This window comes from Asterias rubens, chromosome 15, assembly GCF_902459465.1.
Source record: "Asterias rubens chromosome 15, eAstRub1.3, whole genome shotgun sequence".
Classification (NCBI taxonomy): Eukaryota; Metazoa; Echinodermata; class Asteroidea; order Forcipulatida; family Asteriidae; genus Asterias; species Asterias rubens.
The window spans coordinates 8,266,540-8,294,191 of NC_047076.1; the positions used below are offsets into that span (position 1 = coordinate 8,266,540).

At 40.0% G+C, this 27,652-nt stretch overlaps 1 protein-coding gene across 2 annotated transcripts; it reads right to left on the minus strand.

Annotated features, from left to right (window-relative positions):
* Positions 1–1,187: 1,187 nt before the first annotated feature.
* Positions 1,188–22,147, minus strand: LOC117299951 (vacuolar protein sorting-associated protein 41 homolog). 2 transcript variants are annotated; one of them, XM_033783566.1, is made up of 25 exons: positions 21,757–22,147; positions 20,799–20,843; positions 18,904–19,065; positions 18,017–18,100; positions 17,266–17,340; positions 16,004–16,069; positions 15,085–15,153; positions 14,801–14,920; positions 13,676–13,825; positions 13,053–13,119; positions 12,082–12,185; positions 11,534–11,672; positions 11,307–11,422; positions 10,044–10,162; positions 9,373–9,547; positions 8,745–8,920; positions 7,795–7,933; positions 7,035–7,085; positions 6,690–6,882; positions 6,150–6,290; positions 5,459–5,520; positions 3,489–3,663; positions 2,646–2,690; positions 2,384–2,457; positions 1,188–1,945 (listed from the first exon to the last, which is right to left on the minus strand). In XM_033783566.1, the coding sequence occupies exons 1-25, from the start codon at positions 21,781–21,783 to the stop codon at positions 1,880–1,882; spliced, it is 2,640 nt and encodes an 879-aa protein (XP_033639457.1). In that variant the 5' UTR covers positions 21,784–22,147; the 3' UTR covers positions 1,188–1,879. The 2 variants fall into 2 exon arrangements, with proteins under 2 accessions (XP_033639457.1, XP_033639458.1); XM_033783567.1 differs by lacking the exon at positions 20,799–20,843.
* Positions 22,148–27,652: the final 5,505 nt, after the last annotated feature.

The following is a 27,652-nucleotide window of genomic DNA, read 5'->3' on the forward strand; positions in this document are numbered from 1 at the left end:
AACTTTCTGCAGTTAATGAACCTTTATTAAATTGTTATTTGTATTACCGTATAAATCGCTGGCAAGTTTTTTACATAATTTTCCACAGATTTTTCATCATTTATTTACGTAAATTGTTGTTATATTATGTACATGTATGTATAAATGGTTGAGACAAATTATAAATACCAATTTTCAAAATATATCCGCGAGATTAAATTTCCAAAGATTAAATATAAGTTTCTTGTTGCTGTTTACTGTCTCAGAGTCTGATTAGTTTATTTAACATGAAAATCTTTGCAAAGAAAGACAAAGTTTATAATTTTGATTCTTATGATCAATTACATAGTCATAGAGCTGCTTAAGCACAAAAAGTAGACTAGCACAGCAATATTAAGCTTAGCAGAATAAGGTAACCAGCCAAAAATACTATGTCACACGATATATCCGTGACTGGTGTCCTGCTTAAAATTTGCTCAAGCAATACATGTACATGTACTTTCTGCTTAAGCAGCTCTATGAAAAAAAAAACAAAAAAAAAATAAAAAATGTTCCTACATGTAGCCAAAACACCATCATATAAAGTGCGTTGCTGTTGACAGGTTCTTTGCAAGGTTTTGGGTTAGCGAGTTAATTCGTCAAGCCAGATTTTCAGCTGAAAAGCTTTATGAAATTGGGGCTTTTTTCATAAATCACAATGTCATTTCTTTTCTCCCTTCATAGATGCATCAACCATAATGAGGCTGAGAGTAAGAAATAGTCAGGCCCCTACTTAAGAAAACCAATCAGTACCTTTAATCCGTATTGGTAAGCAAGGTCCATGACCAGATGAACCATAGGCCCTTTTCAATTGTTTTGCTCCGGCTTGGGTGCCCATGGTTATTTTTAACGGCACTGCACACTGTTGGTAATTACTTAAAATAATTGTTGGCATAAAAACTTACTTGGTAACAAGCAATGGAGAGCTGTTGATGGTGTAAAACATTGTGAGAAACGGCTCCATCTGAAGTAACGTAGTTTTCGAAAAAGAAGTAATTTTCCACTAAAATATGTGAATTTGGTTTTGAGACCTCAGAATTAGATTTTGAGGTCCTGAAACCAAGCATCTGAAAGCACGAAACTTTGTGCGCCAAGGGTGTTTTTTCTTCCAATATTATCTCGCAACTTCGACGACCAATCGAGTTAAAATTTCCACAGGTTTGTTATTTTGTGCATATGTTGAGATACACGAAGTGAGAAAACTGGTCTTTGACCATTACCAATAGTGTCCACTGTCTTTAAGATGTACGCTTTCGGTATGTGACTTTAAATGGGCGTAAACTGCCTTAGCCCTAGCCCTAATCACAGACTTGTTTCGTTGTACACTAACACTACATACAAAAGAAAGGAGTCTATGATTAGGGCTGCCTTAGCCCAAGCCACGCATTTTGAAAAGGGCTCTTGAAACTGAGTACGTCAGTCCCGCCTAATGAAAGTTATTTCATGCCGCCCTCTACAGCCATTTTGGCTGCAGGTGTCCCAGGAAAATCTGTCCGCCAGAGAATCTGTTCCCCCATATGGAAAATTAATGTAGTTTGAAGGTGGATGATTCAAAAGAGGGCGCTATCAGAAGAAGTTTGTACACAGTTCGCTGTATTGGGGGGGGGGGGGGGGCACAGAATCTCCTGCCACATAGGCCTTTGACAACCTGCATTCATTGTTCCAGTTGTTTTTTCTGTTACAACTTTCCACACACAATGTCACATGGTATTGAATACTTTTGTCTTTTGCTGACTTAAACCCAGAACCCAACCACCACAGTGGGAGATTAAAGCACAGCATTGCCCTGGATGTCGTTCCATGGGATGAGCAATAGCGCCCTCAATAGTTCATAACTTGAGAGGTTGAGATTATTATCCGATCATCTGAACGCGGCCATGATGCTTCCTGGTCCCTTGCGCTGAGAGTGGCAAATCATGCAATTCTCCTGTTAAATATCAAAAGAGTAAAATTATATCAAGGAGAGATGTAAAATTTGCATCGGAGGTAAAGAATATTAATTTTGTTTTTACCAATACACTGAAGTGTGTTCGCACTGTATACCCGCTGCCAAAACATAAGATCAAACTGCCTCTAGCTAGTGGGCAACCTCGGTAGTCTAGTTGGTCAGACACTGCTCTAGAATTGCAAGGGTTGTGGGTTCGAATCCCAACCGAGTAATATGCCTGCGATATTTTTTCACAGGACTCGGGGGAAGTGTACAGTGCTGACACACATCAGCATATATGTAAAAAAACAAAATTAATATATCAATGACAGTTGCTAAATGCAATGGAAAAAAGACAAGACAGATACACATTGCTTTAGCCTAAGCCCATCACTATAAGAAAGCAATGAAGAAATACTTGTTGGGGGGGGGTCTTACCATATTTTGAGCTATCATGCATTCCTCATGGAAGGTATGATGACAGTAGAAGACGACAACACTCGGCTGGGATTCTGAAAACAAATATTTACATACAATGTTTGTTTTACATTAGGACAAATTACAAATTAAGAACAAATGTGTATTGTTGGACGATATATTCTGTGCATTACTTCCAAAAATGTCTTGAAGATACTTTTCAAATTACTCTTATATAAAGATGAATATCCCACAAATACATTGTAATGTTGTAAGCGCTTACCACCAACAAGGATCTGATCATGACAGCTATCGCAATGATGATCATCTGTAAATAAAACATGATAGAGAGATCAAAATTGTCATATCAGCGAAAAAAATCTCCTCAAAAATAGTTTACACGACATAATAATAATTTGAGAGGCCAATCATCCTTACTCGCAGCAGAATTGCAGCCACACTGACCCATACATGACCCCGGAGCACGCATGAGATCGAAAGTATTAAATTTTCCGGATGGAGGAAAACAAGTGGGCTTGGAGGGAAAACCCTTGTGGCATAGGAGAGAACCAAGTACAACTCTACCCATCAAATGCAAACATGAGTCAAGGAGGGTAAGTAAGACATGGTATTTTTTATGGTTACCTTACTCTTGAAAGCAATAATTTCGTTGAGCTTAGCTACTTCGGGTGCTCCAAGCAGCTCTATTAAACTGGACCCAGGTTGATGATTTTCTTGAATCTGTTTTGGCCAAGCCTTATAAAGGGTAGTTTTTGTACAACACAACTTACAAACGTCCACAGATTTACATTAAACTTACATGGTTTAAAGATACTGATGGTAGAAAGTTCCCCTTCAAAAAATACTACTGGCTGAGGTGCTGTAGTTTTTGAGAAATGAGTAAAAAAATAATTTTCGTCTCAGCGAGACAAAAATTATTTTAGCATGTACAACGGATTTATCTGAAACTTCTGCAGGTAAATTATATTACATACATCTTCATTCACTGTGAGTAGGGATTCATGTCATAGCCAAAAACTTGAGCTACAAAAGGTACCAAAACCTTTTAAGATACTCTTGAAGGAATTTGAAACTTTTAAGCGTAAACAAAAGAAGGGAACTTCACCTTCCACTTTGATCCCTCTCTTCTGGCTTCGGTTAAGCCTGTCCAGCAGAGCAAAGCAATCCGAGACTAAGATCTTCTTACAGCCTTCCCGCAGAGAGATCTGAAGGTTGTAGTCTTGAAGAATCTTGACCAAGGAATCCCTCAGTCCTGGGATCTCCATCCCTTCCTTGATGCGCTGTTTGAGAGGAGGAAATGCATTATTTACAAATGAAGTAGCTTAGTCAAGGAGGTCGACTTGTACAAGGCTTGAACTACCCACTGGACCACTGACCAGATTCAAATAATTTCAGCACCTCGCCAGTAACTCAACAACCAAACAAGTCCAGACAGGGTTTATAAAACATAGTAGACCCTGGCCAGGATCCAACCAGGGCTCAAAATACCCATAGGACCACTGGCCAGAGTCCGGTCATTTTTAGCACTTGGCCAGTAACCCCACAACCATACAGCAAGGGCTTTTGATGCCCACCTGAACACGGGCCAGAGTCCGGTCATTTTTAGCACTTGGCCAGTAACCCCACAACCATACAGCAAGGGCTTTTGATGCCCACCTGAACACTGGCCAGAGTCCGGTCATTTTAGCACTTGGCCAGTAACCCCACAACCATACAGCAAGGGCTTTTGATGCCCACCTGAACACTGGCCAGAGTCCGGTCATTTTAGCACTTGGCCAGTAACCCCACAACCATACAGCAAGGGCTTTTGATGCCCACCTGAACACTGGCCAGAGTCCGGTCATTTTAGCACTTGGCCAGTAACCCCACAACCATACAGCAAGGGCTTTTGATGCCCACCTGAACACTGGCCAGAGTCCCGTCATTTTTAGCACTTGGCCAGTAACCCCACAACCATACAGCAAGGGCTTTTGATGTCCACCTGAACACTGACCAGGGTCCGGTCATTTTAGCACTTGGCCAGTAACCCCACAACCATACAGCAAGGGCTTTTGATGCCCACCTGAACACTGACCAGGGTCCGGTCATTTTAGCACTTGGCCAGTAACCCCACAACCATACAGCAAGGGCTTTTGATGCCCACCTGAACACTGACCAGGGTCCGGTCATTTTAGCACTTGGCCAGTAACCCCACAACCATACAGCAAGGGCTTTTGATGCCCACCTGAACACTGACCAGGGTCCGGTCATTTTAGCACTTGGCCAGTAACCCCACAACCATACAGCAAGGGCTTTTGATGCCCACCTGAACACTGGCCAGAGTCCGGTCATTCTAGCACTTGGCCAGTAACCCCACAACCATACAGCAAGGGCTTTTGATGCCCACCTGAACACTGGCCAGAGTCCGGTCATTTTAGCACTTGGCCAGTAACCCCACAACCATACAGCAAGGGCTTTTGATGCCCACCTGAACACTGGCCAGAGTCCGGTCATTTTAGCACTTGGCCAGTAACCCCACAACCATACAGCAAGGGCTTTTGATGCCCACCTGAACACTGGCCAGAGTCCGGTCATTTTAGCACTTGGCCAGTAACCCCACAACCATACAGCAAGGGCTTTTGATGCCCACCTGAACACTGGCCAGAGTCCGGTCATTTTAGCACTTGGCCAGTAACCCCACAACCATACAGCAAGGGCTTTTGATGCCCACCTGAACACTGACCAGAGTCCAGTAATTTAAGCACTTGGCCAGTAATCCCACAACCAAACAAGTCCAGCCAGGGCTTAAAATACCCAACTGGACACTTTGCCAGCATTACCAGGCATTTTGAAATTGCTTGTTAGTCGACCACTATCCTGTGACGTCCCTAAAGCCAAAAACCTTTCTCATGACATACTCAGACGGCGTGCCAAATTCCATGCTTGTATCATCAAGGGCACTGTCCCCTCAAACATTCCGACTATCTGCCCTATTATTACTAATTTCTCATTCATATCCATTTTCTTTAATCCAATCTACCGCCCCCTCAAAATATATGAGAGAAATTACCGAAAATTACTGTGAAGGATACTTACATTGATCAAAATGATGGGGTCCACATGTGTGCCGATATTGTTCAAAAGCCCAGTTATAAAAGCTGGAAAAAAATAGAGCGATATCAATTGCATTAGATCAATTGGGTAAGCGGAGCTGAAAGGTTGAGCTGTATAGAAATCGAGCCTGCAAGATTGTCAGGCTCTTTTGTCTTGATCTCACAGGTTACATGTTGTAAACAAGAATGCTTAGCAGAAGAATACTGTGGAAGTGTCGTGGCCGAGCGGTTAAGAGCACTTAAATCAAACTCTGGAGTTTCTGATCAGCAGAGTGTGGGTTCGAATCCAGGTCGTGACACTTGTGTCCCTGAGCAAGACACTTAACTATAATTGCTTCTCTCCACCCAGGGGTAAATGGGTACCTGTGAGGGCAGAGATGGTTCTTGTGATTGGTTTAGCCATGTAGCGCATATAATTGTCGCACAGGCTGTATACTCCCCAGGGAGCTGAGATGGTTTAAGGAATGATTTAAGGCCCAGTGACCAGGGGTAATAATGTCGGAAGCGCTTTGAGACACCCCGTGAAAAAGCGCTATATAAAAACTGTGTATTATTATTATACTGTATGTTACAGCACCAGGAGCGTCACTGGGTGACGGACATGTGCGCTAAACAACAAGCCACAATTATTATTACTATTATTAAGCATGGTGTTGATAAGCAGAGATACTCACATGGTTTATCCATTGATGCATCAATGAGTTCATCCCATAGTGCCGTGTCATCGTGCTCTTTAGCAAACTCTATGGCTCTATCAACGTCCCCCATCTCTTCTATGATCAGCCTTAAGGCTTGAGTTGTGTTACCCATTCGACCTGCAGGGGAGAATTTATGCAAATATATGAATATTTTAAGTGCTGCAAAAACAACCTGTTAGATTCTTATGTAAATACACAGACCAGTTATGCAAATTTATAGAGTTGTATGAATATTCTCTGAAATACAGACAAAACATTGTGACCCCCCTTAACAAAAGATAAATGCAAATGCACCACAAACATGGCTAAGAGCCATTCTCGGTAAGGGGCCACAAAAAGAAACCATTTAGGAATAAAAAACTCAAGGGAGTTGACGGTAGGAAATGATGGTCCTCTTAAAACAGACTAGATTGAAGGATGGAGGGAACTGAATATGAATATCTAAACATGTTAATAACTCCTGAATATGTAAATTAAAAATAATCCTGAATGTTAATGAAGGCTTATTAAACTAACCCAACAGGAAGACCATTTCTGGGATGAACCGCCTCTGTTCACAGACTTCCAGCGCAACTTCCATGGGACAGTGTTGGCTATTCCGTAGGAAGGGCAGGAGTTTATCCCGGTTAAACTCGGCATAGAGCTTCACTTGGAGAGCCTGGAAGTCCTGGCTAAGGTTGGGATGTTTGTGGAATAAGGCATCGAGGTACTGCAGCAAAATGGACAAAATTCCTTTATTTTTCCGGGAAAACTGAAAGCTAGAAACGTGGAAGTCATGTCTGAGTTTATGATATTTCAGGAATAATGGGTTGAGGTACTGCACAAATGAAAAAGTTTTGGGTGAATTGGGTCAATACTTACATGATATAGCAGCTCCGGGTGTTCTTCCAACTGTTCGACAACTTTCTTAACCTGCAAAGTAGAACAGTATCTACATGTCAATGCATAACCAAAGCCTAAATTTTGTAAAGATGTTGTATCTCTCACAAGATGGACTCTGTGCCGAGATCTTGTTAAAATGATGCTCTTTCCTCTCCCCCTCTTGTCTAATTTATCATCCCTTGATTTTTTGTGTGTACTCTCTGCCCTTCACTCTAATTTCATTTCTTTCCACTTCAAGGATTCTATTCCACTATTGTAACTGTTCATGAACCCACGGCACCAACAGTAATAGACCGATCCACTTAGCTCCGCGCCATTGCGTATTGACCAATCACAACGTAACGAAGGTCCGACAAATAAGGTCCGACATGCGTGCGCGTATCTTGGCGCGCGCGGCAGAGTTGTGCAGAAAGGCATTGGAGAGCCCCACATGTTCTTGCTAACATGTGCGTCGTGGACGGAGCCTACTGGATTGATCTATTGCAGTGGTGCACTGTGCTTTTAGCTGTTGTGCCCTTTCAAAGTCCCAATACAAATTTACTTTTTTCTCATAGAGTGCCGGCCCCTTACATGAGGAAAATTGCCAGTTCAAGACCAGATTATGTGTGTTGTGTTGTCATCTAGCCTGTGAGCAAGACTCCCCTGGTGTCCAACCGTCGAGCCATCAACAAATGTTTGCCTTAACATGTTCCTCACTACGTATGATCTGGGTATTAATTTTCCTGAAAGTCTGACTTACAGGCACTTTGGTGACGTTCTCTATGAGGAGATTGACGGCCCGTTCCGTGTCGAATTCCATCAGAGTCACAATCTTGTATTGGATGGAATCAAAGAGGTTGTGGCGATGTATGAGGGAAAAAACATCCTTGTGGCCAAGCCTAAAACAAAAAATAATTAGTAATTAGTTAATTAGTTAAATCATTTAATTTAGTAATTCTGGTTGTGAAGGCCAAGGACTCTCAGAAAAGTGAACTTAATCACTGTACTAGCCAAGAACCCAATGGAGAGAAGACCAAAGAAGGAAGTTTCAGTTTTAGATGTCTGAGGACCACCCAAGAGAATTATTCCAGGGAAAACCCATGCAGCCAGGTAGGGACTGAAAACCCAAGCCACGTAGTGCCCCCCAGTGGGATTAACCAGGGGCCGATTTCACAAAGCAATAAAATTCATCGCAAGACAAATTTTCAGTATCACCATAGAGATTTGTATTGTGACATCACACTTTACTTAGCAACTACGATTGATTTGAAGTTACGATCAATTTGAGACCTTTGTGAAATCGGCCCCAGGGTCCTAGAGGTGGAAGGCGCGGCAAGATACCACTACACCAACCTGACTGTTTTTTTAAAACTAAAAGCAGGGTTGAGAGTCGATATTAACTTGACTACCGCAAAGAAAGTTCTTAATTGTTCTCATTGTTTTGACTAGCTTGCTTTATAGTAATCGTCAGGAGACTGAAAAGTATGAGACATCTTGGCCTAATTTTATAAAGGGGTTCAGAGGTTTCAGTGTAGAGTCAGACACTGCTCTGATTGGTTCTCCTGAAAGGTGAAATGTGGTTAGGGGGTTCATTGTGTGCGAGTGCCCTCTACAAAGAAATCTTCTTCGAAACGTCTGACCCACAACTACATGTACTACAGATAACAGGCACCATTTGGTACAACTGTTTTCATTGCTAGAAACACCTACTTGAGATAGATGGCCAGGGCCTTGTCGTATCGCTGGTCATAAGAGTAGAGCTCCCCCAACGTCTGCATGAGGATACGATTATTAGGGTCTCGTAGTAGTCGGTCCTGTACGGCACACACTAGGGTCATGAGGTCGTACAGATCTGGCGGCCACTCCTTGATCAGTTGATGGAAGCCCTAAGAGGACAAAAACCAAATGGATTTAAATACTGGGCCAAATTTCATAGAGCTGATCTTGAAGCAGGTGAATATTGATTTAGAAGAAAGAAGCAGGGTCATCATGATGACGTCCGTGCCCGTATAGTGCACAGGCATTGCTTAGTGGCTACAAATTATTCATTTTGTTAATTTTTCGTTACCATTGTTCGGCATGTTGAACGGCTTGGTGAAGCTGGTTCAATCCAATACCAACCATCCTCAGGTCATGGTCACAAATGGTATTTGGGCTGGTAAACCTATTCTGTTGCAACTTGTTCTGGTGAGCAGATTTTTTGTTGTGCTGGCTACTTTTGGTGCAGGTCTGCGGAAATCAAGCCCTGGTTTGTCAAACTCTCCCTACACAAGATAGAATTTTAAGATCAAGGATAAGGGGCTGTTCATTTCCCAGTGTGCAATCCATGACGACTTACCTCAAGATCTGTCTTTAGAAAGTCATTGAGTATCATCTCGTAGATGGCCTTGCTGAGTCTCAGGTCCCCTCTGGGGATGTAAGGGCTGATAGTCTTCAGTTTGTGGAGCTTGGCAAACTGGTACACCTCTTGCTCCCACAGGTCTTTCTGCTTGCCCAAGATTGGTTCACACATACTGAGGTCAAAACGCAAAGAATAATAATAGTAGCGGCTTCTGATACAGCGCTGAAATCCATCACTCAGTGACGCTCATGGCGCTCCAACGATAATACCGCTGGTCGCTTGGCCTTTTATTAAAAAATCTTGGCACCCTTGGGAGTATATAGCCTGTGCTGCCAAATATGTTGCTCACTAAGCTTGATCAATCACAAGAACCATCTCTGCCCTCACAGGTACCATTTTACCCCTGGGTAAAGAGAAGCAATTATAAAAGTGACTTGCTCAAGGAAACAAGTGTCAAGACACTTTGAACCAATTCGAACCGGATTCGAACCAAAACCCGGATGACTTTAACCACCGAACTCTTATCTGATGCACTAAACCGCTAAGCCATGACAAGCCAAAATGGCTTCGTAAACATTTGGTGCGAAGATGGGATGGGTTAACAAATTTAGCACTAAATCCATCAAGCGCAGGCAATAACTTGAATATACACATTTTGGTCGACCTACCTTGCTGCCTTTTCAAATTCTCCTTCGTTGATGAGATAGTTCAAGTACGCCATTCCTGTATCTAAGACCTTGTGTCTCTGAAGGACCTTAGCATGGGCCTTGGTCTCGGCTAGTGCTTCCTGGAACAAGAAAACAAAAAGTCATGTTTGATTTTCTTGGGTTGTGATTGGAATCTCCGCTATTTACTCCAAGGCCAGCTCAATTTTATTGGGTTTTATTGACATACTGAGCAGGGACACTGGCTTTGTGACAACAGTTGAAATACAGGGATGAGAGTCGATCACTGCTGACAAAAAAAGTCTGAAACAGAGATCCAGACATATAGGATTTGAGGCATTGCTTGGCGAGGTACCAATGTATATTTGGTTTGCGCTAACACCATGTGCGTATCTACTTGCCAGAGTAGAGTAGAGTTTGTTCTTAGAGAACTGCCTTTCTTTATTCTACTACCGCAGAGTAGATTGTTCGGGTGCTCGGGAGACTTCTCAGTTCTGAAAAGAACAGTCCTGCTCATTAACTATTACCTGGGCAGATGGTATAGAAATAGGCTGGGACTACTACTTAAGCTTATAGGATCGTTTTTAACTGCACTACCGTGGAGTGAGTTCTTTAATTGGTCTCAACATTTCGTCTAGCTTGCTCTAGTCATCGTCAGGAGATCCGTCAGGAGATCCGTCGGGAGATCCAGACCTTATGAGGTACATTGAAATGATGGCACTTCCACTTTGTGATACCCCTTGGACTCCTAGATTCCAAGGAGCTTTTGGGAACTGTATCCTCAGTGCTTGAGAAGTAGATCAAAGAGCATAACTCATTAAAATTGGAGAAAAATACAAAATTTTGTAGTACAAGGCAGACTTCAATCCCATCAGCATTCTCCCTGAACAGTAGTCCGCTGGCCAAATGCCAGTCAAAACACTGAAGGACCAGTCACAATTCTGTCCAACTAGTCATCCTGACTACTTTATTGCTGAAGTCACATCGCCAAATGTAAACCACTTCACACTGGTTCAATTAAAAATCCCATGCTAATGACAATGTTGGAAGAAAACCTATAAAAAATGGACCAGTTTAAAGAGCTGGCGGACCAGTGAAAAAACATGCTAACTGGACCTGCTGGCTAGTCACTAATAAAAGTGAAGGGCAAACTCTGCCCTTCCCTGGAAATATCTACATGCATGAAGGACAGGGAGATCAGGCGACACTTCTCTCGTGACATGACTGGCCGAGGTCACTACTCGACATAGAAAATTTACCACTTACCTCAAACTTCTCATTTTCCATTAGCCATGAGACGTGGTCATCCATATCTCGTTTCCGAGCAAGAACGATGTCCTTCGGGCTGACGATGTAGAATACACCCTCCCCTTCCAGATGTGCTACCGAAAAGAAAACAAATCCAAACCAGTGAAAGACAAATCATTTCCAGAAACTCAAGGTACTTACAAAAATCTCTGGTACTCATGTGAAATATTACCCAGACCACTTACCTAGATGGTAATCACTTGGCCGGTAATCCTGAAAGCCACGTATTGATAGCGCCTCGCCGGATACCAGTTCGTAATCATCGACAAGAGGCGTGATGATTTTCAACTGGGGGCGCCAGGCACCTTCGCTTTCCTCAGTGTCCTGAAATGGGAAGGGTCAAAAGGTCAAATGTCATAGTGCTATCAAAGCTTACTTACTAGATCTGCATTTTGCATGTCATATTCCCTGTGTTCATAACATGTGTAAAGCATACTGATTACAGTTTATGTGAGATGGTAATAGACGTCTTTTGGTTTAACAAAGAAAAACACTAAGCAAATTCTTCGCTAAGCAAAGCTTGATTGGGGGCACAAGTCACAACATTGTAAATGCTATGGCACTTTTGCTGGTAAACTCTCTCTGCTTGCAGGCTTTATGAAATCGGCCCTGGGCTCGTCAGCCATACCATTTCGATAGAATTCTGACTGGTCATCGCGTGTTTAAACTACTATATGACCAGTGGACCACTGTTTTAAATGAGAATGCTAATGCTAAAGTCATAGAAACTTACATCATCGCATTCGGTGATCTCCGCGGTGATGTAAGCAATCACAACGATGTCACTGTTCATCGGAGCTAAGCCGCAAACGTAGAAATCCGTTGTAAACGCACTGACTGAAATACATCAACATAAATCAGCAGTTAAGAGTCAATACATTCTGAGCCGTCACACAGGTACTACCTAAACTTTCAGTGACACTATCGGAATCTACACACACTAGATACCTGTTCAGACCTGGGGCCGATTTCACAAAGCAATAAAATTCATCGCAAGACAAATTTTCAGTATCAACATAGAGATTTGTATTGTGACATCACACTTTACTTAGCAACTACGATTGATTTGAAGTTACGATCAGTTTGAGATCTTTGTGAAATCGGCCCCAGATGCTTCACAGAGGCAACAAAGGCAGTTTCCATTGCCTTGGTTCCCCTCGAAATGCTCCAGTAGAAATTAACAATTTTCTCATATGGTGCTCTTTCCCAAAAAGAAAATGCTGTGGTGCTCTTGCACTTTCAAAAACGAAGCATAGAGGCCTGGCTGTTCAGGTGTTTTGTGTTGTCATTTAGCCTTTGAGAGAGATGCCGCTCAGGTTGAAAAGTCAGGCTATTAATTGTTTTGTATCATAATAGCGTGTGACATTTTGTGAGGGGTTGAACACAATCTCTTTCAAATAGTCTGACCTATCAGAAAAGAGCCTTCAGACATGAAATTAAGAGTCACGGGAAGAAAAAAATGTATACTGCTCTGGTGTGTTTTGAACCCAAGACAACTGCCATTCTAGAGGAATACCAAGACCATTCAGCTTGTCTGGTAGCTAGAGGGCAGTTTGAATCCTTCATATTAGCAGCAGGTACCGCAAATAAAACAAGTCTGTAAATTTTGACACGAGTTGGGGAAATTATGGAGTACATAGTGCTTAACGAACAACTTGTTGGGTAATCACAACTAGCACAAGTTTCTTTGTTTATTCTGCTTACCGATCTCCACGTATCTGTTGGGCATATCTTTTCCTTCCAGCTGGCGTCGTTCCTTCACAACACAAATCTGCAATTAGACACACAGTCAGTTTCAGAGTGCAAGCCTCTAGTATTCCATTTTGGTGGATTAAATGATTTATTTAAAATACCTAGTTCTTAACATATTTCTTCTACTCTGCCCAGCGAGTTGACCAACCATTAGAAACCATTCAACTGCAGACCATTCAACTGTGGCGTGTCATGGCCGAGCGGTTAAGAGCACTGGATTCAAGCTCTGGTGTTTGATCAGCAGAGTGTGGGTTCGAATCCCGGTTGTGACACTTGCTACGTAAAATTGGGCATGTAGTGCTTTCTGCTCTACCGGCCAGGCTTCGGATTGATGATACCCAAGCCTACATCCATATGGACTGTAAAAGGGGTAACCCTGTTTCAGCACTAGGAGTAGGTGGCATAGGCCTCTGGAAACAAATCATTGTAGCCCACACCTAATTCTGAAACGACATTTGTGATTCTGAGATATTTCTCTGGCGGATGCGTAACTTTTTTACCAATTAATTTCTCTGTACCAATCTTGCCCCTTGTCATCCACAGCCCCTTAAATCATTTCTTTTTGATGGACTTACTTTAACAGTATTAGCCCAGCCGACTAGTAACGTGACATTGTCTTTCCAGCAGAGTTGACATGGATAGATCTCGGGGCGCAACTTCTCATCGTGGTCTCGTTTAATGAACGTGATGCGACGCTTTGACGACAAGTCGTAAACCTTAACTCCCTGCCATCACAAACAAAATGAATGGGCAATAAGTTGGAGGAGATATATTGGCCCTTGATTTACATGTAACCCATATCTTACTGAGTATACAGTGCTAACACACATCGGTGTATGGGTAAAAACAAAATTAATATTCTTTATCCCCGATACAAATTTAACATCTCTTATAAGCCATATCTGTGTAACTGTTGGATTCCCTTTAAAACACACAAATGCCGCAACCACCTACCTAAGGGAAAAACTGTATATCAAGTTTTAGTTTTCACTCCATTTCTGACATGATTTTACAGGGCATTGAGACATTAGCACACTACAGAGAGACTATTCGGCCGAGTAGGGAGAAACTATGGAAAAGGCACCTTCAGACTATTCAACCCCATCAATCAATCAATAAAACATTTATTTCCACATTCACATCACATGGAGGCATCATCCTAAAAGCCGGGGCTTGTGGCGGATGTGCCCGTTACAAGATTACAGAACAAAACAGGAAAACAGCACTAAATAGACGAATAAATAAATACATACCACTACGTAGATAACTACACAAAAGTTTAACCATGGTTAAACAATGTAAATATAACTATGAAGCAGAACATGGTCTAAACATCCAAGAAAAAAATGATTAACAACATTTTTTGTTTGCGTTCTCTTTTTTTGTACCACAGATATCCTCCTTTTTAGTCTGCATCATTCACTAATTACCTTCTCTCCCTCTTCCCTCCCTCCTCTTTAACCCCCGTCTCCTTCTTCATTGTTCATCCCTTGCCTTTTCTGTTTGCTTTCTGCCTCTCTTTTCATTTCTTTCCATTTGACTACTGTTACACCATTCTACCTGTCTATGTGTGTTGTGTTGTCATTTAGTAAAAAAAGACTCCTTTAGGATTGAAACATCAGACCAATAAACACTTGTACCAGATACTGTTTAAGTTTTATTGACCAAATGGCTTGGCGCTCATAGTCAATGATCCTTACCAAATCGTTTGCCCAAGCAACGAAGCAGCCCTTCCATTTGACGGTGCGGATAGGCCCCTCTCCCTGGTGGAGAATGGTTGACTTGCTGCGATTGAAGAAGCCTCTTTCGTGTAACGTAAGCTGGAAAGACAAAATTACACCAATCTTTTCAGAAGTCGACACAAACCTTACAATCGCATTATGAGAGAAGCACATTTTTCTCATCATACTAATAATACATGTAATTGTACCAGTTTAGAACAAGGGCTATAGACTGTTTTGTATTTGTCATTTTCCTAACTTACTTTATCACTCCCAGTTACAAACTGCCGTCCGCTACTTTGTCTAGAAAACCTCGGATCTAAAGCCAGCGACTAAAAAGTAACGAAAGAAAATTCACAATCAAAATCATTTACATCTTAAAAATAATACTGGGTTTCATATAGCGTTTTGTCACACCTCTAGGGCATAATAAAGTGGTCATTATTTTTTTTTTCAAGAGAATAAGCAGAGCTTTGTTTTGAACCGTGAGACCCAATTATGTGGCACCTTCTAATGATTTACAACTTGTTGTGGTGCATTCAGCAGACACTGCCAGAAACACTGCACGAACCCCTTCTCTAAGTGATAAGTGTATCTTGGTTCAATAACATGCATTATACAACACAATGGCCTCTGGCTTTATGTTGCACCGAAGGAAGAAGCAATAATTGGTGTCAAGTCCGGGACTCAAACCTACACTCTGCTGATCAAAAAACACCAAGAGCTTGAGTCCAGTGTGCTTCAAGACCGTTCAGCTCTGGAAAGCCATTACGTAACCTGAAATGCCCCTCCCAACCCCTGCCTCCACGTTTTGCACCAATGACTGTAGCCAAGCATTACACCACAAACCTATTTGAATACGACGGGGCACCAGGCAAACACCTGGGCCGAACATCACAAAGCTGTCAAGCACAAACCAATTGCTCTGCACAGAAAAATCTTGCTTAGCAGAAACAGGTGACCAGCCAAAATATGTTTAATGTATACCATTTGTGACTGGTTCCCTGCTAACTTCTGCTTTGCAGAATAATCTACTAAGCAGCCCCTTTTTCTGCTTACTACTACAGGGCTTGTGAAATTGTACCCAGAACAATGGAGGGTTCTATTATTGCAGTAGGCATAGTGATATTTGTTTGTTTACCAATAAATGAAGATTGTTCAAAATAAAATGTTAAGATTTACCTTAACTGGACAATCAAATGATTGAATTTGATTGAACTCATCTTCGTACAGACCAGTGATTGCAACCTTGACACACACAAAATAAAACAGAGACAAAGTTATTTTCAACACAAAGCAAACAATCTACTTTAAATAAATATGTGACCCGCTCTGTGAAAATGAGTCAGATGTAGGCAATTTCGGGAATGAGTTATATGCATGGCTGGAAAGAACACCTCAGCAGCAGTAATTTGGTATGTGTCTAAGCTTTGGGGTGTATCGCGTTGCTGAGTTACTCCCGTTTGAAATTAGCCACTACACCATTTTTTTGGAAAAACAAATTAAGTAAAATGATATTTTAAACTACCATTGTGTGCAAAAGGATACAAATTAGACATAAGTATGATCACAAAAGTGTTGTATTCATAGCTTTATTGCCTAAAAGTAAGTGTTCTAAAGGTTAACTATGCAACTAAAGATCTTAAAAAGACAAGAAAAGTTTTTTAATTTTTTTTTTTTAAATACATCTTCCACATTAAACTGTCCATAACTTAATATTGCATTGGGCGACATACGACTCATTTTCACAGAGTGGGTCACGTATACCAGTGATCATTCTTTTGAACATGTGTGGTTGATATTACTACTAGTTGGTATAGGCCCTGCGTATTACAAGCTCAAACAGCGCCCTCACTGCGCTCAACAGAATACTTATCACTGGACGATACATGTAGTTCTGGTTGGGTTTAACACACAGTGTTGGTGCGTTCCCATTGTTTCACATAGGTACATGTACGGCAAAGCATGCAAGAGATTGCTAAACAAATATAATGTACTTTCATGGTCCATTCTTAACCCTCCTACTGTCTGACCATTTGATCTCATCCACTGTGGTCTTGAATGGTAGATTTACCATGCAGGCCTACAACATGGTATCATGTGGTGAATGCATCTTTACAGTACACACAGTACACAGTGTAGTTCTGTACACAGTTGTGCCACCCTACACAACCTGTTCAGTTGAGTGCTTTCAAAGGGTTGGTCAACTCATTGGGAAATAGTAAAAGAGCTGCTAGGAAAAAAATATTGCTAAGCACATAATATGGAGAGAACCAGCCAAAACCAATATAACTCGCATTGCACTGTGGCAGGTTACCAGTTTGTTTCTGTACAGAAGTGCTTAGCATCTCAGAAAAAAACCTTGCCAGAGCTGTTGAGTTCTGACCTGACTGCTCAACAACTACATGTAATAAGTTCTAAATCTCTAAAATCTCTATACTTACTCTTCCATCGTCTGAACAACTAGACAGGTAATCTCCGTTGCTGTCTAAGCTTATCTGGTTCACTGTTGTACTGTGCTGTAATTGGACAAAAGCAAGGTAGCAATTATTATGCAATAGATGCAACATTTGCAGCAGGGATAACAACAATATTATGTAGGTTTTACCATTAAATCCATGTGTGATATCATCCACTGTGGTTTTGAATGATACACTATGTCTACCTGTGGTGAAGGATTAACATGTACAAAGTACACAGTCAACCCTCCTACTATCGGACCTTCCAATATCGTCCCCTATGGTGTGGAATGTGCCACCCTGTACCATCATACAACTTGGTGAATACAACAACAAAGTACACAATCAAGCTTCTACTGTCTGACCATTCAATCATCCATTTTAATTTTAAATGATAGATAAGCTATGCTTGTCAGCAACCATGGTATCATGTGGTATACATCTGCACAGTACACCAAAGAACTAGAGGGCGCACTAGTGATGCTGCGTGCACAAATAAGACAGGACCGCAAGGAGACACGTGCGCCATTTTGTATGAAGTACCATTGGAGTGTGTGTTGATAACGCTATGCGATGCTGTTTTGTCAACTTACAAAATGGCCGCACACCGGGCCATGTATCTAGGCTTTTGCGCCCTCTGATTCTTATATAACTCTATGCAGTACACAGAAAACCGTCTTAGCCAACCATTTTCCTGCTTAGAATCTCTACAAGCCTGCATGACATGTAACCTTACCTTAGCAAACTCCTTGCCCTCTATGTTGTTACCTTGAAGATCAAGAACATGCACCATGCCCCAGTGTGTCCCCACTGCCATGAACTATCAGTAAGAGTTAAGAAAAAGTGTGCCATGAACTATCAGTAAGAGTTAAGAAAAAGTGTCAGATTCCGAGTCTAGAATGTCACCTATGGGGGGGGGGGGTATGGGTTGGGTGTTGGGATATGTGGGTTAGGTTTGGGAGGAGATAGTTTGCCTTAGGTGTGGTCAGGTGGCTTGGGGTATGTACGGGATGTGGTTTGGGTTGGGTGTGGCCTAAGATGTGTATTTAGAGAGTTCAGTCGGAGAAAAAACACATGTGTGAACACAGGGTACACATTTGGTCAGAAAATGTTTTCTAGCAATCCCACGACCAAGAAATTGGTCCTTCTGTGTCACCTCTTTCAATAACCAGCTCTGGGTTGGGAGCAGGGATGTGAGTAAGGTGTGTGTGGGGGGGGGGGGGGTTGATGTGCTTTGGCTTGGGTTGAGAGTGGGGGAAGTGGTTTGGGTTTCATTTCATTTTAATCTGGCTGTGAAGCCAATGACCTTCAGGAAAGCAGACTTAATCACTATACTAGTCAAGAACCCAATGGAGAGAAGACAACTTAGAAGGAAGTTTCAGTTTAAGATGTGGGAGGAAAACCCTCAGAGGATTGTTCCAGGGAAAACCCACGCAGTCAGGTAGGAACTGAAAACCCAATGCACATAGTGCCCCCCGGCTTGATTCAACCTGGGGTCCTAGAGGTGGAAGGCGAAGAAAGATACTACTAGGCCAACCCAACCCGAGGTGTGGGGGAATTGGTTTAGCTATGGTATGGATGGGGGAGGTGGTCTAGGGACTTGGTATGGGATCCTGGCATCACCTTGGTGTGTACGGCCATACAGCTAGCAGCGTCCTTGCTTAGGATGTCCTCCAACGTGTTGCGTATTCTCTCATATTTCAATTTAGGTTCTTCAGACTCAATGCTGTCTTCATCGTCATCCGATTCGCTCTCGATCTCGTCATCGTCATTTTCTGATTCTTCCTGTTATATAGGATGATTCAAATAAGCAACAAAAGATTTTTGAGTAGGGCGTACCAGTAAATAACTTGGATTTCAACCCAATAGCTCAGTACATTGCTAGACAGTTTAAGATCATTTTGATGATAGGTAAAATATCTGTAATACTTTTCTATCTCGTGATCATAAACAGTGGACCATTTCGTGTTGTTATTGCTCAAAACACTTCTTGTCGAAGATGGAAGGGAAAAAAACAAGTTTAATCACTTCCAATATTTTTTAACTTTACAGATTCTTTTTCGTTTAGAATTTCAAAATAACAATCAGATTAAAATTTCCTTGCAGAGTCAAGACTGCCACTTTATCATTTGTTACGACCTTTCACTACATCATTATGACCAAACAAAAACAATCACTATTTAAAAAATATTGAGTGGATGATTTATATTTTTTGTCACCATAGTCACAAATTTGGTGCCATTTCCATTCAAGAGAGCACAGAGCAGGCTACTCCTAGAATTATGAGATTCATTCCACTATCGTCTCCATGATAGCGGAACGAACCTCATATATTCATAGTTCTAGGAGTATGAGCAGGCTAACTAACACTGTCAGAGAGGAAATTCATACCAGGATCCATCCTCAACCTCTCAATCAAAAGATGCAAAATTGTCCGTATCACGCCACCACTTTTTCACTCGATATGAAATAATTTAGTATCTAATTTACCTCAAAATGAGATATCTCTTTTTGTAAAAATGAGTGAAAAAGTGGTGGCAGGATACGGAAAGGATAACTTTCTGTATGGCGCCACCACCTTTTCACTCATTTTAACAAAAAGGGATATCTCAATGAGGTAAATTAGATACTAAATTATTTCATATCGAATGAAAAAGTGGTGGTGCCATAGACCCCTTTACAAATAGGAAAAAGAAATGCATTCTGGGATAGGATGCGATGTTTTGGGATGTTCGTCACGCATAAAACGTGCATAGCTTACTCGTAAACTCTCCCAAAATGCGGAAAAGTTTCCGTATGGCGCCACCACTTTTTCATTCGATATGAAATAATATAAAATAATATCTAATTTACCTCAGTGAGATATCCCTTTTTGTAAAAAAGAGTGAAAAAGTGGTGGCGCCATACGGAAAGTTATCCCAAAATGCATAATAATCACCACTTCCGGCCTATCTGTAAAGGGGTCTATACGGAAACTTTTCCTACAGAAAGTTAGCCCCAAAGATTTCTAATTTTTTTCAATTATTATTTATATACAGCTATACCAAGAAAAAGTTACAGTCTTTCTCTTCAAACTTATTTATTTAGTTCAAGAATAACTAGAAAATGAAATGTAATAACATTATAAGAACTGAACTAGAATGATTTGGACTGTATATTTTCCTGTGGCATTCCAGCATGCCAAACACAACAATTGAAGTGTTAGGGCCTACCCAAAGTTTCATACACGAAATCGAATAATTCTCTGCACTATGCCATGTGTTTGTTATTGTAATTTGTATTGTATTCTGCGTGTGGAAAACAATGCAATAGTGTCCACCCGTCCATCCCCCCACACACACAAACTCACCAAGTCCACAGGTCGTCACTTTCTATTTCCGTTTTAAACCTTACAGACAACTCCCAGAGCATCAAACTTGCTAACTTATTGTCAGAAGCAACAGTGAACCGAGAAACGTAATCATCGAAATCATCGACAGGCAAACTAAACCAGAAAAACAAATGACATGTCTGTTTACCTTCCGTTCTTCCAGCAGCGCCGAGTGTTCACTGGACTCCGCCATCTTGGTTTACAATGAATATGTAACGTTTCTCATTTACATATAAATAATTTATGATATTCCTCCGCTGCTATATTTTAACATAACATAATAAATAATGGTACCCCTCAAAATGAATTCGAACAATACAAACTCGTGTTATATTCACAGCTATAATTTTACTTTTGAAGTTACTGGAACGATTTATGATTGAATTTTTATGCGTTTTCTTGGACTAATTAGTCCTACTTAAATATTTAGCGTATTACTATAGCGGTCGTAACGTGTTGGTCATTCCGCATACGTAATATCACATTAACATATTGTACAAGACAATCCACGCATTGCTTGTAATCGAATACCACGCTCCCATTTTCCACCGCTTTTCCTCGCCAATTTCACCGTGTGCTGAGAAGCAGAAGTTTCCGTCGCTATTATCAACTGACTGGCAATATTCTGAAGACAAAATGGGGCCGGAATTAATGATCTAATAATGTTAGTAATTAGCATAATTTATTGACCGTGGCACGTGGATTATTGTGAGTCGGATTTATGAAAAACAGGGCCTGAGCAGGGCCGCCGTGGCTCGGTCGCCGGGGCCCCTGGATTCTTTCAAGCAATTCTTAGACTATTTTTTTCCTTGTGGTGATTCCCTGGCTAAACTCCCAGGTTGGAGGGAATAAGACAATCAACAGTTAGGAGAACGCCTTATTATTTCTACCCATCATCAAGTCTGCATCTCATTTGCAAACTTCACGAAGGACTTTTGGGTAAGTAGACCGAATTGTAATTAGTACGTTTTGGTCTTATTACAATTATTAACATAATTTATAAGCGCACGTGTTATTTATTTTTAATTTGACATTGCAAGTAATATTATCACTGATGATGATTATGTTATGTTTATGCTCATCATGAGAGTATTGAATATACTTACCTTCATGGTTTTCTTCATCAAGAACATATATCAGCCGCGTAGATTGGGGGGGAAATCGGGGTTAGATTTTGTTGTGTTTCAGTGATTGCCAAAAAAGGATCACACCGCTGCTGCCGAGTCGGGAATATTTTCACAGCGTGGATTTGACATGAAAGGCTGGGGCCGTGTGTGTAGTTTTGACGGCGCTTTGTTCGGTGGGCTCTGGCTTTAGTGTACGGGCATCAGCGTTGGTCTTTTCCCCGTTCAAAAACACAGTTTATCGTAAAATTGTTCTGAGTTAATCACACGATACTAGACTATAAGTCACATTGTGAGAGTTTGTAATAATTGCTGGTTTTACAGACATGCTTGTCTTGGTTTTTTTGTTGTCGGCCATTGTCTGATTTCTTTGTGGTGTTTTTTTTTTTATATTGGGAGCAGATGTCAAATAGCACAGTGCTTTGTGTGTTGTCTGTCAGGGTTGTGGCATATGGACATTTTGCATTGTTGACACATGTACAATGTATACTCATAACGTACGGGTACCACTCTGGCTTACAATAAATTTTACTGATTAGTTCTGAGGTTATGTTCATTCTTTACTGTTTTATTTTGGTGGTTTTTAGGACTCCAGGACTAGGAGTGAGCTGTTTATTTTCTTTATTTGATCTTTGGTTTGATTTTTGATTTTTTTCCCCCTGAAATTTGGTGTAAATTTTGTACTTTGTGATATTATTAAAATTGTTAATTTTTTCATAAAAACACAACTTAAACTAAGTTATCAATTGGTCGTACATGAAAATAAACCATGAAAATAAATCCAGTGTTATGATGGTACTGTCTTTCCCCCCCCTTTTTTCTGTTATGTTTTATTTTGTCAAGTTTTGAAATAATTTGTTCCCATAAATAAAATTGTCAGTTATTTTGTTTGAAGCAGTATGAAATTAAATGTCCTTATAAATAGCACCTTTCGAATGTTTGACATATTTTTTGTTAACACTCAAGCAAAATACCCTCAGGTACCAGATTGTATAATTTTATTAAAAGTTATCTAATCAATGCAAAAAAGTACTTGTATTGTAAGCAAAAATGAATTTGAGAATTAATTAACATCTGAAACTTGTTCAATCAACTTACAACTTGGTTCCATGTTTCAAAACAGGTGGGCAATCTTTTTTTTACATAAATTTGAATTTAAATGATGTGAAATTGAAACAAATTTGTAAGCTAAAATTAATTACTTTACCAAATTTATGGGTTTAAACAAACTTTTTTGACAGTCTTTGTACTATGGCCTTTTCTTGTAGCATTGTGAAGCCATCTTTTGTTTTCCTCATTCAAATCAGTATCACCAAACCGAGGCAAGTTTTTTATGTTTGTTTTGACGATCTGATGTACGATTTTGTGAAATGTTGTAAATAAACCATTATCCCCCGGGATAAAAAAAAGAAAGAAAAAAAAGTTGTTTGTTAAAAGTATCAGAGCCTATTTTGATTGCATGACAACCAGTGTTGAGCAATTGCAAATGGGAGACTGCATCATAATTGTGATAAAAGTAAATTTATCACACACAAAACACTTAGGCTATGTCCTGCCCCTAGTACAGGAAAAGGGTGGTCCCAGTATGATGTATGCAATAAATCAATGCAATTATCACGGACACTGTTGGACGTTGGTTGTTTTTAAAATAAATTGTTTATATGAAGGCATTGAAAATTATCCATATTATGGTACATTACGTATGGTATTCTGTTGAGTTATCATTAAATTGGTGGTGTTCATGGTTCTCTCTGTAATCCAAATACGATGTGGAAATAACAGTAACAATTATCAGCTGACTACATGTACGTGTTGAAAAGTCTCCCTATTTTATAAATCGACCAGTGAAAAAACTGGTGGACTAGGGAAATGACAATTTATCTGCTTGTCCTGCTGTCTGGCCATAAAACATTTTAAAGGAAAGTCTGGTGGCAATATTATTGTAAAAAAAAAAAATTCTGATTGTACACTAATTAGAGGCAGTGGACACTATTGGTAATTACTCAAAATAATTATTAGCATAAAACCTTTCTTGGTGATGAGTAATGGGGAGAGGTTGATGGTATAAAACATTGTGAGAAACGGCTCCCTCTGAAGTGCCATAGTTCGAGAAAGAAGTAATTTTCCACGAATTTGATTTCAAGACCTCAGGTTTAGAACTTAGGTCTCGAAATCAACCATCTAAACGCACACAACTTCGTGTGACAGGGGTGTTTTTTTCTTTCATTACTATCTCGCAACTTCAATGAGATACACCAACTGAAGGCTAGTCTTTGACAATTACCAATAGTGTCCACTGCCTTTAAACAATACAATATGTGAACTCATTGAGTGTCAAATTTAAAGTTGTCTACTCGAAAGTGTGGAAAGTGTACACTAGTTGTACATTTCTAATGCATTCCTCATGATACTTCACAGGGGTAATGGAGGCAGATTGCTTTCATGACCCTAGTGTACACATAGCTGGAGCCAATTTGGGGGAAATCCACAAGACCGCAATCACTCAGAGCGCAATAATTTTTACACAACCAAAATTTATTTATTTAAAAGACCCAAACAAAATTAGTTTGTTTTATTAGATTTATCTCGTTTGTCTCACACAGTACATGTATTAGGCTTCGATACTGGAGTTGAAAGATGTTTATCAGACTGAATACACAAATTTATAGGTATTACACAGAGTAACACAGTGAAGTATTTTCATTCAATTGAACAAAACAAGACCACTGAATCGTCCGGTCTTGATTTTACTGGCACGGATGCTAAAAGTACTGACCTTGGGCTAGTGATAATTTCAGCCCCTTCCCTGATCATTGCCTTGTTGCCCCTTGAGATGTTCAGGGTTCTCATTAGCCTCAGGTGCCCTTCCTTTATAGTTAATTAAAAACCATTACAGATGAGGCTTGTCTACAGTGTGGCCTCAATCACAATCAAATTTCATCTTCTCCTATGTCATTCCACCCACACCAAATTGTTTAGGCTTCAAGATAAGATTGGAATGCCTTACCCAATGATAAGCAATTTCTTTATAACTGGTCTACTGGCCCGACTCCTTCTGTGTCCTTTACTTTTGCAATCGGGTAGTAGAAGTTGCGACTGTTTTTAACCCTTTTGTACAGTTCTTACAGTATATGAAACAGAAGACAATCAGCCTTACTCTATGATCAGAGCATACGTCGAGTTGAAACCAACGATTCTTTTCAGAACCACCCTGGCCACTCATTTAGAGATGGGGGCCTAGTCATTACATGGTGTTACCGCAAATCTTTCATTTCCATATCATATGAAACAGATTTGAAAGATTTGTCTTCAAATCTCAACCCAGTCTGGACCACACTTGAGGGCGTGAATGAAAAATAAAACAACAATGTTCTTACATGTATGGCACACTTCTTCACTCCTGAATGTGCTTTGATAAATGACAGAAAAGGCAGAATAAAAACATTTATGGGTAGTGGAGTTAAAAGTGATGTGATAAAACACTGAAGACTGCAATGCGGTTATCTTAAATCCATACTGTACATTGTGTTTGTGATGTGCATTGTGATGCTAAGTACATGTAGGTCTAACAATTTTGTTAGATTTGACCTGAAAATTTTGATTAACATTTTGAACGTCTATGTTAGATTGATTCAAGAAAGTTGCAAGCTTTCTTTGATGGTATAGCACAAACGAAATATGCCATTGAATAGTGGTGCATGCAGTTACTTAAAACCTAATAAAGAGTTATTGTCGTAATCTGGCATTACTTCATGTCCATTAGCCTTGTACAATTTTGAAATGTTCAGCAGCGTCATCTGTCAAAACTCTTTTTTTAGAAGAAGAAAAGAATAATAATAAAAAAAGAAAAAAAAAAAAAAGGAAAGAATCTGCATAAATCAAGCAAAGTTTGGTAAATTCACACTATTGATATACAGGTTTTAAAAATGTATTAGAATGATATTACAAGTTCCAGCTTTCATAAATTAATGTAAATTTCCTTTGGTTGTTTTACTACCCCCACTATTATCTCCAGTCCAGCCTAAGGTATCAAAACATAGACACACACTCTTGTGTTTACACAGTTTTTGTTGTGTACACAAATGCTTCCTGGCACAAAACTAGACTGTTTGATTACTTCTTATAATATATATATCATCAGTGTATTGACTTACTTTGAATACACTTTATTACAGATAAGTGGGTGATAACACAAAATAAATTGTAGGTATACTAAAACAGAATTATAGCTAAAAGCCTAGTTCAAAATGTTCTTCAACCAAAAGCGAACTGGAAAACGGTGCATTTCGATTATTGCGTCGCCAAAATGCACTTCGTATTCACGTTAATATGAACTAGGCTTTACAGAATTAAATTTTGATTTTACTTTGATTTTGATTTTTGAAAATATTTGCCTAAGCAATGGTATAATTTGCATTTGCAACAACCTTTCAATAATTAAAAAAAAATCACCCACATCCTAGACCAGTTAACTTATTTTACTTTCAAGTGTGATGCTTTTTGCTACACATATTTTTTATCCTTTTTGGTAACAGTGTCCGAAAAAAAAGTACAAATAACAGCAACTTAAGTTATAGATTAAACAAACATTCAGTTCAATAGTTCTCTATCAAGTATCATTGAATAATTTACATAATTTGCATAAATATTTACATATTAAATACTCAAAAGAAGACTAGTTGGAGCAGCTGTTTTGTGTCAGAATTCAAAGTCGTTTGCTTTAATATATCGCGACATTTTTGCCTAATTTCCAAAAGCACTCATCTGCATGGAAACTGATTTTGTTTTCTCTGTTGGGATGGGGCATGCTTGGAATGTAATTATGCAAATTCACAAAACCGGGACTTTTTTTTCTCCTCTCTCTATCTATGTCTCTGGAGATGATATTTAACACAGCAGGTGTGACTCAATTCAGAGTAAAGACAAAATGCATCATCAGGAATGAACCTTCAAGGTTTTTTGGGAAGTATCATTTGGCATGCATGGTCACACACCTGAGCCTGCATGCATATAAATCGAGGCTGCGGGGAATTGTGCACAATACTGTGTTGCAATCTTTGTTCTCCCTGCTCATGAATTATGTATTTGGTTCTTAAAGGGACACTTTGCCTTGGATCGGTCGAGTTGGTCTTTGAAAAGCGTTTGTAACCGTTTTTTATAAAATGCATATGGGTAGAAAGATGTTGTTAAAGTAGAATACAATGATCCACACAAACATGCCTCGAAATTGCACGGTTTTCCTTTTACCTCAACGACTAACACGTCGGCCATTTATGGGGGTCAAAATTTTGACTCCCATAAATGGCTGACCGTGTTAGTTCGCACAGTAGAAGAAAAACCACGCAATTTCGAGGCAAACTTGTGTGGATCATTGTATTCTACTTTTAAAACATCTTTCCAACCATATGCATTATATAAAAAACTGTTACAAATGCTTTTGTTTTGACCAACTCGTCCGTTCCAAGGCAACGTGTTCCTTTAAAGTGGGATGTGTACAGTATAGGCACCCCTACAGTAACCAGTTAGCTTTCTTTTCAAAATATACTTTTATACAGGATGTTTGTCCAGTCGAAATGTCAAGTTTTTTTTTTTTTTACATCGATGAATATGATAAGAATTTTTAATTAGTTTTTTAGAATGGGGTGGACGGCTGGTGGCAGGTGTTTGTTGGGATGTTGGTTATATTAGTGGAAAAGGATTAACATGGACTATTATTGTTGGGCAGCGACAAAGAAATAATGAGGTTGATGGAGAGATTAAATGAGGTGAAGATGATTCATCTTAACCACACATAGAATCCTCCATTTCTTCCTTGGTGCCAAAGTTTACAGGATGCACTGCTCCTATCAAAAGCTGGCGAGAGTCCAGAAGATATGGG